This window comes from Rhinatrema bivittatum, chromosome 4 (assembly GCF_901001135.1).
Source record: "Rhinatrema bivittatum chromosome 4, aRhiBiv1.1, whole genome shotgun sequence".
NCBI lineage: Eukaryota > Metazoa > Chordata > Amphibia > Gymnophiona > Rhinatrematidae > Rhinatrema > Rhinatrema bivittatum.
The window spans coordinates 33,310,792-33,326,514 of NC_042618.1; the positions used below are offsets into that span (position 1 = coordinate 33,310,792).

General features: G+C 46.1%; 1 protein-coding gene across 3 annotated transcripts in view; it reads left to right on the forward strand.

Moving 5' to 3' along the window:
- LOC115089710 (cholesterol 24-hydroxylase) overlaps positions 1-15,723 on the forward strand; it is a 78,800-nt gene that overhangs the window by 50,654 nt on the left and 12,423 nt on the right. For 2 of the 3 annotated variants that reach the window (XM_029597924.1, XM_029597922.1), the window contains exons 8-12: positions 600-756; positions 5,011-5,073; positions 6,384-6,456; positions 8,546-8,630; positions 12,725-12,835. In XM_029597924.1, coding sequence (XP_029453784.1) covers positions 600-756; positions 5,011-5,073; positions 6,384-6,456; positions 8,546-8,630; positions 12,725-12,835 — 489 coding nt within the window. The remainder of the gene's footprint in view (positions 1-599; positions 757-5,010; positions 5,074-6,383; positions 6,457-8,545; positions 8,631-12,724; positions 12,836-15,723) is intronic. The other variant, XM_029597923.1, reaches the window with a different exon arrangement.

Consider the following 15,723-nt stretch of genomic DNA (forward strand, 5'->3'; position numbering starts at 1 on the left):
GCCCCCAATTCGTTTCAGGGCCCCTCCCCCGAATGAAACAAATTAACCTTGTTCGCGTTTTGCACTCTCATTGTAAATGAATGCATATCCCTAATATTCATTGAAGCCACCTGTAATTAGATGCAGTGGAGTCCTGCCCTCATCCCCCCAAGGACATTTCTCGGGGAATCCTTCTTATCAGCCCTGGATCCATTTCATTGCCTGCTTCTTCGTTTTGCCTCAGGTTTTCAACATTTCTTCCAATTGTTGCCTGTTCTCCAGGAAACAGATTCCTGCAGCCTTTGAACACCTGGTCTGTTATGTGCTCTGCAGGAGTCTGTCACGCTGTAAAACGTCCACGGTCGCCGTACAATATGGACCACAATGCAAAGTATAAAACCTTGCAAACAGGCACAGAATGAGATATTTGGAAGTGTATTGGATTTCTGGTGGTACTGGAGTGTCTGACCTTTGGTTCCATAATCTATGATTTCACAAGAAGCTCGTTGATGACCCCACAAAGCACTTTAAGTACTCACTCTTATCTATCTTATCGGGTTTTTTTGCTGTCTAAAAGTGCACTGATATGCTAAGGTGTCACTTCTTGTGTTCCCGTGAAGTTCATGCCAGGAAAAAGGAAGTATGTGAAGGAGGTCCAGGAGAGCGTGAGGTTACTGCGCCAGACAGGGGTGGAGTGCATCGAGCGCAGAAAGGCGGCCATGCAGCGTGGAGAGGACATACCCACAGATATTCTTACTCAGATACTGAAAGGAGCCGGTACGCAGCAAACACTTGGATTTCATGTTTGTAGTAGTCTGCTTTGGGTATTCAAGAACAGCTATGGACATTTTTTAGTGATTGATAATTGCTGTAAAATTGGAATTTTCAGAATGTGGTGAAAGAAAAGAAATAAACTGACCATCAGTTGTAGTAATTACTCCTGGGGGAATTCTGCGGAAAAAAATGTAAAATTCTGCGCACAGAAGCTTAAAATTCTGCATACTTTATATTAGTCAGAAAAACACAATATACACGACAGTCTTCAAGTAATTAATTTAAAATGTAATACAGAAAAAAGGTTGTTACTTAAAGATGCAGAGTTTTCAGTATTTGAGCAGAATTTCCCTAGAAGTTCACTGTAAGTGTCTCTTCCACCCTCTCTCCCTACTCCCCTGGCCAGTCACCTTTCACTTTGCCCTCTCAGGTCCCAACTCCTCCACCTGTTTCTCCCCTCCCTCTCTAGGCTCAGTCCCTTCCACTCTATCTCCACACCCAGAGTTTGACCCCTCTCTCCGTACTGCCCCTCACACAGGCACCCTCTCTCCCTTTCTCTCACACACACATGCTCCCTCTCTCTAGTTCCCATACACACCCCTCATATAGGCTCCCTCTTTCTCTCATGCACGCACACACACGATCCCTCTATTTCTCTCATGCATGCACACGCACACCCCCACATACAGGCTCCCTCTCACACACACAAGCTACCTTTCTTTCTCTCGCATACACCCTCACACAGGCTCCCTCTCTCTCGCACACATACACCCCCTTCATACAGGCTCCCTCTCTCTCGCACACACACACCCCCTCATACAGGCTCCCTCTCACACACACGCACACACACACAAGCTACCTTTCTCTCTCTCGCATACACCCTCACACAGGCTACCTATGTCTCTCTATTACACACCCCTGCACAATGGCTCCCTCTCTCGCTCACCCCCCTACACATAGGTTCCCTCTCTCTCTCTCACACACACACATACACACACATCCCTTCAGACAGGCTCTCTCTCACACATACACAATCCCTTCACACAGGCTCCCTCTCTCACAAACAAGCACCCTAACATACACACAATCCCTTTTCCACCCACACCAGCTCCCAATCTCTCACACACAGGACCGGCGGAAGCACTAGGCGAACTAGGCCTGTCCCTAGGGCGCCGACAGTTAGGGGGCACCGCCACCACTTCAGGCGGCAGAATTTTGAAGGGGCAAAATCATGCCACCCTCCTGACGCCCCCCTGATAGTCCAGCGGAGGGCCCGGGAGCGATCTGCCGCTCCCGGGGCCTCGGCTGCCACTAACCAAAATGGCGCCGGTGGCCTTTAGCCCCTACCATGTGACAGGGGCCAACCAATGGCACCGGTAGCCCCTGTCACATGGTAGGGGCTAGTGGCTGAAGGTCACCGGTGCCATTTTGGTTAGTGGCAGCCGACGGCCCAGGAGCGGCAGATCACTCCCGAGCCCCCCGCTGGACCACCAGGTGATTTTATGAGTTTTGCGGGGCTTTGGGAGGGTGGGGGAGTGAGGGAGTGACAGCATGTGGTCCTCGCCCTTAGAGTCGGGGCTGCGATCGGGGGCGGGGCTGGGGGCAGCATGACGGGGGGGAGGGGGGGCGGCGCAAGGCCGAAGGTGCCTAGGGCGCCCAATCCCCTTGCACTGGCCCTGCTCACACACATACACACTCCTTCACAATCTACTCACATAGGATCCCTCTCTCTGGCACCCTCATACATGCTCTCTCTCACCCCCCAGGCTCGCAGTCTTACACATACACGCACAAGCACACACATTCACTCTCAGCGAGGCCTGCTCCATCTTCGCAGTGAGCGGGGCAGCCTCCGCTTGCAGCACACCTGGGCCTGCTTCATCTTAGCCACGAGCGGGGGCTGTCCTGCTTGCGGCATGCACGGGCCTGCCATATTCTGTGCAGCAGGGGAATTCTGTGGGAATTCTGCGCTCCGCAGTAGCACAGGATTCCTACAGGACTAACAGTAATGTAGTCTTGAAGAGCTGAAGATCTTGGGCTTTCTAAATCTTCTTCTTTCCTCTGTTAACTCAATTTCCCAGACACCTTTGCGGATACCCCTAGTGCAGTGAACTCTGGTCTTCATGTTATTATTTATTTATTATTTAAGACATTTTTATATACCGAACAAATTGTATACACCTCAAGTCAGTTTACAAACGTTACCAGACAGTCTTTAACGACATGTCATAAAATTCATTCAAAAATAAAAATAACACTGTGTCCATTAAAAATCTAAAATAATAAAAAAAAACAAATAAACCTAAAAACATGGAAAAACCATATCTTAATTATTTTTACAAAATAATGAAATACATAAAATTTAATCAAAAGGGTCTGGTTTCTGTGAGAGACAAATTGCAAAATAACCTGGTTTTTGGATCAAGGGCATGCAAGCATCTCATGTGAATATTTGTTGAGGAAGAATTTCTGACCAGTTTGACCCTTGAAGACCAGAGTTTGTTATCTTTGATCTAGCGGGTGATCAGGGGCATGATAAGCTGGAGGAAGAGGGAAAGAAAGATCCTGTTGGATGTTAGGCAGGGGTGACTTGTCCTTCAGCAGGAGCTCCAGGGTAGAGAGGGTTGTTGCATAAATGGGAACTTTGGGGTAAGCAGCTTGATGAGCAGTGGGGACTTCAGATATGGATCAACGAAGACTGTGGATTGGGGGACGTTGGTGCAGCACTGGCTCCCTAAATGTGTCTGCTGTTGCAGTAGTTAGGAGTTATTTTGGCCTGGTGGTTCCTCCTTTCTCCTTTTTTTCTTCTACTTCAATCAGAACCAGGGCTGGGATACTGGCACCATGGCTCCTTCATTCCCAAGGATTATTCCACCGTTGTAAAAGATCCACGTTTTCCCAGTCTGGTCTTTTCAGCAATGGTCCTAAGGCACGGAGCCCTGTGGGCTGATTCAGCCATCAGATGTCGCCTGTGTTTCTGATCCCAGCTCCTTCACCCCCAGCCGCAAAGATCAGTGAATGCCATCTCCACAGCCTCCCCAGTCTCGGCTGACCTGGGGTTCGGAAGATCTTCAGCCTGCAACGCCTTGTTGTCGCCAGCCAAGTTAGATGGCTAGCAATTAAAATTGGTGCCAGCTGCCTAACTTCTATCTCCCAACCTGATCCCACACCTGGGACCACCCAGAATGTGAGCAGCTAAAACTAGTCGGCTAAATCTAGCTGCTCAGCAGGAATACATTTTAAAGGCCTTTGATCTATCCCCCTAGCGCCCTTATTAGGCAGTTAGTTGACTTTGAAACAGACCTACAGCACATAAAAGTATCCTTCACTTTTTACCTTTCCCATCCTCCCAGAAAAGAGCGAATCCTGGCGTATTCTCTTCTAATTCCCAATTATCAGTGAATCATGGTTCGGTAATTGCAGCCTCTTTCAGCAGGGCAGCTTCCAAGTCAAGGGGAGAATAACTTTCAAAAGCCTGTACGCGGGTAAAATGGCCGCCGACTCGATACTGCCCCCACTCAAACATGGCTAAAGCAGTGCGGGCTCCATGAAAAAAGAAGTGTTCCTGTAGGTGAGTTTAGGTTCAAGGAGGTAAAGGGCGCATGTGCTTTTCATTTTCAAACATGCGTGTGCTGTTTTCCCTTGAACGTCCCTCGCCACAGGCGCGAAGCACGCAGACACTTTTAAAGGCAAATTTTAAAAGCCCTGTGGGGCCAAAACCGGGAGATATTGCCCTCAAGTTGGGCCGGCACGCACAAGCCAAAGGTTTTGAGAAAGGGGCGGGGCATGGGTGTGTTGGAGGGGAAGGCCAAGAGATGTGCGCATAAAAATTAACGCCCTGCTGCGTAACTTTACTATTGCTATGGATGGCGTGTAAGTGATAAAATAAAAACAAATCTAGTCAGTGGGGTTTTAAGGGTGGGTGCTAACAGGGGGAAATGGAGATTATTAAACTAGGGGGGTTGTGAAGTCCTATCCCTGAACTGGGAACGAACTGGGACGCAAGCCAGCCAATGTGCGCAAACGTGCACCCACAGTTACCGCCTCAGTGCGCAGACTTTGCCTTCCAGCTGATCTGAGGATTTGTGGTTTTTGAGTTAGTCCTGAGTTATGCTGCCAGACATAGCTGGCAAACGAGTAATTTGGGATTTTCCCTCCGTGGGTTTTGTGAGTTCGCGCCTAGTACTGCGTGTGAAGTGAGGTCACGAGTTACTCATTAATCCTTTTTTTTTTTTTGTTTGCTTCTTCTGTTGGCAGCGCTGGAGGAGGACTGTGATCACGAGAGCATGCTGGACAACTTCGTCACGTTCTTCATCGCTGGTCTGTGGTCGCCCTGATCAGTTTGCTCGATGGGAGGGGAACCTCCTCCGGTCCTCGAGGGCCACAAGCCAGTCTGCTTTTCAGGACACCCCTAATGACTATGCAGGGGATAGATTTGCTTGCACACTGGCTCAGTTGTATGCAGCTCTATCTCATTCATATTCGTTGTATATATGCTGAAAACTCGAGTGGCTGGGTATGTCCCAAGGAATAGGTTCAGAGCCACCTTGTTAAAGTTATAATCCTGGCTAAAAGAACCTGCTTTTCTTGCAACCAGGAACAAAGTTGGGGGATTTTTGATGAGGAAGATTGCCTTTTCTGTTGAATGCTGCGCAGAGATCCGCTTGGCTCTGCCTCCCTAGTTAAACATTCACTGGAGGAGAGGAGGCGGAGACTAAATAATTCTAAATAGGCTTCTAAATTTGACAAAGTGGCCACTTGGAGAGCCTTATTTTGCTTTTCTCTGTAAGGTAACGCGGCCCCCTGATAGCAGTAGGCCTGCTGTACGGAAGCACCGGCAGAGGGCAGGAAAGGACTTTCATGCCCATGGTTGAAGGCTTACTGTGTCTGTAGCCCTTAGGAATATGGCAAAATCCTTTAATGTCTTACCTGTTTTAAAAAGAATAGCTTCATCGTAATCCTTTCTAAGTGTGTGTCCGTGAACCGAGCTGGAATTTTGGGTTGGCATTTATGCGCACTGGGACGCCTTCCTGATGTGTTGATAGTTGATGCCTCCTCGCGTTCACGGCCCAGGTGGCGAGAGCAGTGTGCGGGAGCCATTTACCTGGATAATTTGGCCATTGCCCGGATAACCGCATGCATGGGGATCCAAAGCTGCCTGCATTCAGCCGGGCAAAAAAGTGGGTGGTCCCTGGACTTAGGGCGGGGGGAGGAGAGCCCGCAGGGGTAAATGACATCTTCAAATCTCTGCGGAAAACGCACTTTATCTTCAGATGCTTTCTCTTGGGGTCTTGGGGCAGTTTTCACAGTCTGCTCATCCTTTCCCTTGGAGAATTGAGGCCAAGCCCATGGGTAATAGCGGCAGCAGACAGCATGGATGCATCCACTGTTGAAACTTGCCTTTAACCGATGTCATATGATGCTTTCTGACACATTACGGGGCTCGATGTTTTTCTTACACGTAGGTGAATCCTGTACCTTATAACACAGGGGTAGCTTTGGTTTTGACCTGAGATTCTCTGTCACCATATGTTTGATGTCTGACGTTTTTAACGGTCTCCTCGTGCTGCTGCTGCTGCTGCCGTCTCTCCACCCTTGCTGTCTGTTTATACTGATTTTGAATATCGCAGGTCAGGAGACCACCGCCGGCCAGTTAGCCTTTGCCGTGATGGAATTGGCGAGGCATCCGGAGATAATGGAAAAGTAGGTGAACGGTTGATTTTCTTTCACTCGGCTGGGATCCTGCCTTTACCTGTCTTTCAGTTTCAGGCTCTGCGGGGTTAGAATCCCCTTTGACCTGTATCTGCCTTCTAAACAAAAGCCCGAACGCAGTACAACCCTAATACACATGAAGCCTCCATCCAGGGAGGTCTGTGGTGAAAGGACGTGCAAGGGATCATTGGTGCAAATTCTGTGGGTACGTTTTATTTACACTAATTTTCAAAGGGGATGTATCCATGCCTCTGGATATGGCACTCGTAGATTTCTCCTCAACTAGTCCTGGATACAGATGGCATAGAGTAAGCGAGAGCCTCGTTATCCAGCCTGCCTGGGGGAAAGGTCCCTGCCGGTTACCTAAGAGTCCCAGCATACCTCCTTCACCCAGGGCCATAACAGGAGCGTGCACGTGCGCGATCCCCGCCCCTCCGAAGCACTACCAAAAAAAGAAGCCATATAGCTAGGGGCTGGTTAGTTGACAGATAATGGAGCTTTTTCTGTGTGAAGGTAATTCTGACGCTACAGAAGCTGCTGTGAATTTTTAAAGAGCATTTGTATTTAATTCAGTCAAAAAAGGTACCCAGCAATATTTATTTATTTATTTGTTAGCTTTTATATACCGACATTCATGGGTACATCATGCCAGTTTACAATATAACTGAAGGAGGAAAATACTTATTTATTTTTTTTTAGTTGCAAAGAACCCCTAATTAGCTGGAAAATGAACACCTAAATTTACAATTTATAAGCACCTAAGAATATATATCTAATGGGATTCATTAGAACCAGAAATAATTATCAGTTTACACTGTTTTGGTGATCTGTTGAAGATGGTGATCTGGGATTAATTTAACCAAATGTGCATGGATCAGAGTTTGGAGGTCCAGGATCATGATCCAATTAAACCTCGACCCCCAGAATCAGCCCAGCTTTCGTCTGTGACAGAGTTCACTGCACGAGACATTCCCTGCACACCCCGATTATGTTTGGGTAAACGGAGCCCTGGGGAGGAGATGGGACTTGCCTGAGAGAGCACGCTACTTGTGGGCAGAGGTATTGCTGACTATGTGTGACTGAGGGAGCCAGTGGTAAAAGGTCCTGAGTGATATCAAATCGATGAAAACATCCTGTCAGACCAGGGAGGTGATAGTCATCTTACTGACCTTGAATTTTGAATATGTCATTTATCTATTCGCCGTTAAACTACATATGGCAGAATTACTTTTGTTCATGTGCTTATTGATTTTACTATAGTAGTTGAAATACACATTGAAATCATCAGTTCAGTGTGCTGCGGCAGTCAAAAAAGCAAACAGAATGTTGGGAATTATTAGAAAGGGAATGGTGAATAAAACGGAAAATGTCATAATGCCTCTGTTTCGCTCCAAGGTGAGACCGCACCTTGAATACTATGTACAATTCTGGTCGCCGCATCTCAAAAAAGATATAATTGTGATGGAGAAGGTACAGAGAAGGGTGACCAAAATGATAAGGGGAATGGCACAGCTCCCCTATGAGGAAAGACGAAAGAGGTTAGGACTTTTCAGCTTGGAGAAGAGACGGCTGAGGGGGGATATGATAGAGGTGTTTAAAATCATGAGAGGTCTAGAACGGGTAGATGTGAATCGGTTATTTACTCTTTCGGATAATAGAAAGACTAGGGGGCACTCCATGAAGTTAGCATGGGGCACATTTAAAACTAATCAGAGAAAGTTCTTTTTTACTCAACGCACAATTAAACTCTGGAATTTGTTGTCAGAGGATGTGGTTAGTGCAGTTAGTATCGCTGTGTTTAAAAAAGGATTGGATAAGTTCTTGGAGGAGAAGTCCATTACCTGCTATTAATTGAGTTGACTTAGAAAATAGCCACTGCTATTACTAGCAACGGTAACATGAAATAGACTTAGTTTTTGGGTGCTTGCCAGGTTCTCATGGCCTGGATTGGCCACTGTTGGAAACAGGATGCTGGGCTTGATGGTCTGACCCAGTATGGCATGTTTTTATGTTCTTAGTTGTGTGGAATGGTGGGAAAGGATTTAGATGTGCTAAGTCTGCTCTTTTCCTTTATCAACAGGGTTCGGGCTGAAGTGGATGAAGTTATTGGTTCTAAGAGGGACATTGACTATGAAGACCTTGGCAAACTGAAGTACTTATCACAGGTACAGTCAGATGAGGTCATCAAACTTAATTGGAGTCAATTGGCAGTTACTGCAAGACTTTGTGGTGGTAGGAGAAGATACATTTGGGTGGATTTTTATTGTATTTTAATGTTTTTTATTTATATTGTATTTTTGCTCTTTTATAAGCCACCTCAGGTCCTATTTTTTTTTTTTTTTTTTAAAGAGAGGCCTGTAAATGGGAAAATTAAATGAACTCTGAGCAGGAGTGGGCAGACCTTTGAGCCTAAGGGTCACATTAGAGACTCTGCCTGGTTGGAGGGCCAGTAAGGGTCTACGAATGTGGCGGGGGATGAGGGAAGGGGGAAGGGGGAGCTCTACAGAGGCCAAAAGACAAGATCACTTCTCGCTTGCCAATGTGACATGCTCTCACCACCATTAGTGAAGACCCATCTAATCACGAAGGGTTGGATGGAGGCCTACTAAGGACGGGCAGTCTTCTGTCAGCTCTGCACTGACCCCTGAAGCACATCCTGGTTCATGAGAGCCGTGCACTGTTTTCAGGAAATGTGCTTCTTATCTTTTCTTGTGATGTCGAATTGTAGAAGCCCCAGTTGGTCACCTTCCAGTTAGCCACGGTGCGGTTTTATAGAATTAGCTAAAATGTGTTATATTACTGCTTTGTATCAGCTCTGCCCAGTAGTTACCCTTAGAAATGATGAAACTGGAGATAAGTTTTAGTTTGTCACAGCCAGTTCCGTCTGGATATTGTTTTTCACTAAGAAAATCAGTTTACCTAGAAATAGTTATACAGGTAAAATGATTAAAGTGCGGTAACCGTTAGAAACATAGATAACAGTGTTGTTAGTCAAAAGCTGATCCCATGTTGTGAGTAAAACCACCCAAAAATGTGCAAAGCTTCAATCAGTAACTGCATACTAAGTAACGAGTGACTGTTAAGCAACTGAAACTATATATTGATCTGAATTTCCTGATTTATTTAGATTAGCATATGTTTGTGCTGCCTCCGTGCATGAATGTACATAGGAAAAAACAAGTTTTTACCGAAGCTATCTTAGGTGTGGAGGTAGATTTTATTTTATTTTATTTTTTTATCCCGAGCACGTGAGCAAGATAAACAGGGACTTGAGGATCTAAAATTTTTCTAGATCCCACAGCGGAAATAAAACCTACTGAGAGATCTGGGTGGTTTTTGTTTTATTTTATTTTTTTTTGACCTGGCAGTTTCCTCGTGTCTCTTTGGGCTGGGAAGTGGCATCATGAGCCTTCATTACGAAGTACTCGGGGATATTTCCCCTAATGTATGTCTCCCCCCCCCCCACGCCAACATTAATTGGATCATTGCAGCAGGCCTCCGTCTGGAACCCTGCGATCATGGGCCTTAACCCTGGCCACGAGGTGTCTGTCTGTGAAGGGCTATGCAGGAGAAAACCCCAGAACACCTTAAAGGGCCGGCTCCAGAGATCGGGCCTGGTCCACCCTAAACCTGATTTACCAGGGAATCATGGTCCTGGTGGAGGTCCCTGGGAAAAGAGTGTAACTAGCCCAGGGGAGAGAAGGAAGCCTGAACTGTAAGTTGTAGTATCATATTTGCTTTTGTTGAACTGTAAAGGAATAGCAGTGCTGTTTTGTTTGTTCTGGTCACAAATATAGAGGTTTGTGAAAGATTTTGCCAGAGTCCAACCTGAAGTCTGTGCCACAGTTGTCATTCTTGAATGATTTATTTATTTATTTATTTAGTGTTTTTATTATACCAGCATTCATGACATGAGTCACATCATGTCGGTTTACATTTAACAGGGTGTGATATATACATATAACTAAAAAATTCTAACAAGTGCATGGTAAGAAAATTGCAGTTACAATAAAACAGGGAAGTGTACAACTGGGAGCAGAAGAAAGTAAAGAAAAAGATTAACTAAGAGCAAATTATTTAGAATGTTGCAAAACATTTTACAGTGAAGAGGAGTTGATGTAGTGAAGGAAGATGTTAACACCATGACGTCCTCTCCCTGGGGCTACGAACGCTGCCTCCACAGCATCCTGAGCTCCAGCTGACTTGGTTACCAGAGCCAGAGGGAGATATCTGGTTTTGCACTGTTATTGATGGAGTTTCTGTAAGTTTTTCTCTTACAAGGCAACGGCTGCAGGAGCTTCTTTTCTCAGAATTAGCTGGTGCAAGCATGCCGGCATGTTTCTGTGGGCAAAAAAAGAAATTGCACCTTGGAATATGGATTTTCTGCTTTGACTTGGGATTTGCTGGATTCTGGCAAATGAACAGAATGACCTTTTATCACTTGTTAGAAACTGATGGTCTGCATGTTTCATGGCCAGAGAATAGGGTTACAATTTATTTGCTTTTCTGACCCCCTATTGCACAATGAGCCAAGTAGTTCAATTTATTGTCCACATAGACTCCAAGATCCTTTTCCTGGCTGATGAATCCTAATACGAAACCCAGCGTTGTGTACCTGTAGTCGGGTTTGTTTTTCCCTGTGCGGATCTCTTTGCACTTTTCCACATTACATTTCATCTGCCAATCAGATGCTCAGTCTCCTAGTCTTGTAAGGTCCTTCTGCAGTTCCTCACAATCCTGCTGTGATTTAACAGCTTTGAATAATTGTGTCATTTACAAATTTGATCACCTCACTCGTTGTTCCCTTTTCTCAGATCAGGTAGGATCATGTTAAATAGCTTAGATCCCAGTACAGATCCCTATGTTACTCCACCCCATTTGGAAAACTGACCATTTAGTCTATAGCTCTGTTTCTTGGCCTTTTAACCAGTTACCAGTTCATAACAGGACACTGTCTTACATTTCTTGTCTTTTTGATTTCCCAGGAGTCTTTCAGGGGGCATTTTATCAAACGCCTTCTGAAAATCCAAAAACGCTCTGTCAACAGGTTCACCTTTATCCGCATGTTTATTTATACCTTCAAACAAATCTCAAGGATTTCCCTTTGCAAAAACCATGTTGATGCTTCCACATTGAGCTATGTCTATATATATATAATCAGTAGTTTGGTTTTTAAGAATGGCTTCTATCATTTTGCTCAGGACCAGTGTCAGGCTCATCGGTCTATAGTTTCCCGAATCATCTCTGGAGCCCTTTATGAAAATCAGCGTTACATTGGCCACCCTCCGGTCTTCAGGCATTGAGCCGGTTTCAAATGATAGATTACAAATTAGCAGTAACAAGTTTGCAATTTGCTGTTTGAGTTTTTTCAGGACTCTGAGGTGGATACCATCCGGTCCTAGTGATTTTGATTTGTTATGCTTTAGCTTGTCAGTCTGATCTATTACATCCTCCATCATCGACATTTGAGGTGTGGCTAAGTTCTTAACATCCTCCTCAGAAGAGACCAAGGCAAAGAATGTATTCAGTTTTTCTGCCTTTTACTTGTTCTTCCTAAATACCCCTTTCACCCTTCTCTCATCTAGTGGCCAAACTGACTCTTTCACAGAGTTTTTGCTTCAAATGCACTTCCAAAATGTTTTATTAATTTTTGCCTCCCTGGCAAACTTCTTCTCATATTCTCTCTTGGCCTGTCTTAATACTGATTTATATCTCTCACGTACCAGTGCTTATGCTCTTGTCTATTTTTTCATTTGGATCTGCTTTCCATTTTTTGAAAGATGTTCTTTTGGCTTTAACTTCCTCATTTACCTCACCATTGGACCATACTGGCAATCATTTGATCTTCCTTCCACCTTTGTTAATGCATGGAATACATTACATAAAATAAGTCACCTTACTGTTTGGGACCAGGCTAAGCCTGTTAGCTCTTTGAAACAGTGACAAGGGATTAAAACCAGATTGAGGACTTTCGGCCTTCCAGCTTACCCTCCTGGGCTGTGTTTCCTCTGGCTCCTCTCACTTTCATCTGTCTCTTTATATTGGTCCCCTATGGCTGGGTAGAATGGCCATCTGCCACAGGTACCAGATTCTCCAGTTGGAGCGTCGTATCCTTCTTCACAATTCTCCAGTTCTATACTTTTAGGTAGAAAATCCTACAAAATGCCGACGGCACCATTTCCAGCATTCCTGTATTGTTGACTTCTTGTGAACTGCCCAGTTCCACCTATAGCCCTCTTTCTTCTTTGCTGTTATACAGATTCTCAAGGAAACCCTGCGACTGTACCCTGTGGCTCCTGGCACTTCTCGTTGGCTGGAAGATGATGCTGTCATAGAAGAAGTCAAGGTTCCTGCTCAGACTGCTTTACTCGTAAGTTCAGCTAATGGGGATCATGTTCTGATGATAGCAGTGACCAGCTTCAGCTCCCAGGGACCACCAACATGCAAAGTAGCTTGTTCTTATTTAAACTAGCCATTTTGTATTTATTTGTATGTACTTATATTCCACAACTTCCAAATCTGATGTCCGGTGTGCATTACACAACATTCATAATTATACATCAGATGCACAGCTATGCATTGATTTATGTGCAGATACTGTGGAGATCCCAAACTCCAGCCTTGCTGGTTGCACACAAGGTCAGAGCTGGTCATCAATAAGACTGATAGATGATGGATGGATGGAGAGACTAAATCATGTAAAGGATCTGATATGTGTGAAATATTGTGCGTTTAGTGTATGGCATATGTATCAGCCTGCATATATACAAGGGCCTATTTGCAGGTAGCCCTATGTAGGTGTTGCATCCATTGGTGCTAGACGGCTTCGTCCCGTTTGCCTCACTTTGTTCACGGCTCCTCCCGCTTCCCTTGGGAAAATAGCTGCCGCCGCGTCTACAAGCTGAACTCTCTGGCGTCCCTGGAACGGCTATGATGCTGCCTTCCACCATGTTCCTCCCAAGGGCCTACTAGGGTGTGCGCATGCATGCCACCCACGTCTTTATTCCAGCATTGGCGCGAACCTCAGGGGCGTTCCCCTCTACTGATGTCACGCCATCCGGGTATATAGCCTGTACTAAGTTGCTAGCTCGTTGAGTTAGCAAAGGATTGGTCTCAGCCGGTCTAAGCTACTCTGCTGCTTCCGTGCTGCCACTGGAAGCTCTCTCTCTGCCCTTTGGGGTATTGCTAATCTGGGTACCTGCTCCTCGGGGGCCCTCTGCTTTATTTCAGGTGCCTTACAGGGATCAGGTACTCGCTCCTCGAGGGCCTGCTCTCCCTGCCTTGGTGCCGCTACCAACTTCTTCAACCTGGTGGAATCACATACCAACAGCAACCATCTAGTGAGTAATCTAACTCTCAGTCTATCTCATCCAATGTGCTACCTTGCTGGGAAACCTACTCCAGAATTCCCCTATACCAATGGGATGAGGAGGGTCCCCTCTGCCGAGGGTCCTGAGACTGCTACATCCAGACTACCTTACTACTGCCACTTCTGGTGGCATACTTCAAGCTGTTTAATAAAAGAACTAACTGTGTGTTTGTGCGTCCCGAGTCTAGCCCAGTACTGTGGCGCCTCACGGGGCTTCTTCCCGTGGGCGTGGTCATCTGCCTCAGTACCCAAGAATCCACCCAAACACCACTTAACCATAACAGATTGCTAACTTATTGGATTCGGCTCAGCTCACCGCATTGCAGGCCATTTCAGGCCTGGCCCAGCGAATCTCTGAACAGCAGAGTGCGCTGGAGAGTTTGACTACTGCATTCAACTTGCTGCACACACAGATGAATTTACCTACCACCACAGGTAAAGAAGCTGCACCGCCAGAAATGACGGTCAAGACTATTGTACCTCTATCTGCTCCTACACGCTTCTCGGGGGAAGTTTGGAGATGCAGAGGTTTTATTAATCAGTGTTGTATGCACTTCGCCCTGCAACCTAGCCATTTCCCCACAGCTTATGCAAGACCACCTATATCTTGTCTTATCTGGACGGAAGAGAGTTGTTTTGGGCCTCTTTGCTGTAGGAGCACGAGAATTCTATTCTACATGACACTGAAGGATTCCTCGAGCTATTCAATCGGTTTTTGATGACCCTGCCCGGTATACCACTGCAGGATCTTCTTTGAAGCAAGGTAATAAACCTTTGGCTGATTTCACTATCAAATTCAAGACACTAGCTTCTGAATTACATTGGGACCCTAAATGCCTGAGGACCCTCTTCTTTGAAGGACTGAACTCTCATCTGAAGGACGAGCTCGCTGCTCGTGAAATGCCTAAGACCTTGGCTGAACTAGTGAAGTTGGCAACAAGGATTGATCGCTGACTTCGTGACAAGGTTCAAGAGACCAAGACTCCTAGAAGACCCTGACAGGGTGAAACTCGAGTTGGGTCCACACCCAGGCTGGCGAGGAAGAACCAATGTAATTATGCTGCAGCCATCTGACAGCTAAAGAGAGAAGGACACAGAAGAAACTGGGGCTGTGCATGTTCTGTGGACAAGCTGGCTATGCTGTTCATACATGCCCTATATGTCTGGGAAACTGGCAGACCTAAGTCCTGCGGGAGGACTCTTCTTAGGTCTTACTGCCCCCTCTCCTCCCTCCGCTCTCTCTTCCTGTATCCTTGATCTGCGGACCCTTAGAGTATCAGACTCTTGCCCTAGTGGACTCAGGGGCAGGAGGTAACTTCATTCTTCAACGATTAGTGGAGCACTTGCGGATTCCCACTACCACTATGAAGTCCCCGCTACTCCTATCTTCAGTTCATGGAGAGCCCTTGCCGGGTGAAGTAACCCAGCTCACCGAACCAGTATGTCTGAACTGGTGCTCTCCATTCTGAAACTATCTCCTTCTTTGTTTTAGAGAAAGCCATGCACCCTATATTGCTGGGGTTACCGTGGCTGCAGCAGCATATGCCTCAATTCAATTGGGCTACTCTGGAGCTTTCATGATGGGGCCCAGATTGTCATGGTTACTGCCTGATGGAGGTCGCTCCTATACCCTGCATGCCAACTACCCCAGTGATGCCGGGGTTGCTGCCTCAATATGCATCATTCCAAGATGTTTTTTCTAAAGAAGCTGCAGACGTACTACCGCCTCACAGATCCTATGACTGCGCTATTAATCTGAAGCCGAACACTGAACCACCCAAGTGACGGGTGTACCCTCTTTCCGTGGCAGAGAATAAAGCCATGTCCGAATATATTCAGGAAAATCTTCAAAAAGGCTTCATAAGACCCTCCAAGTCTCCTTCTGGCAC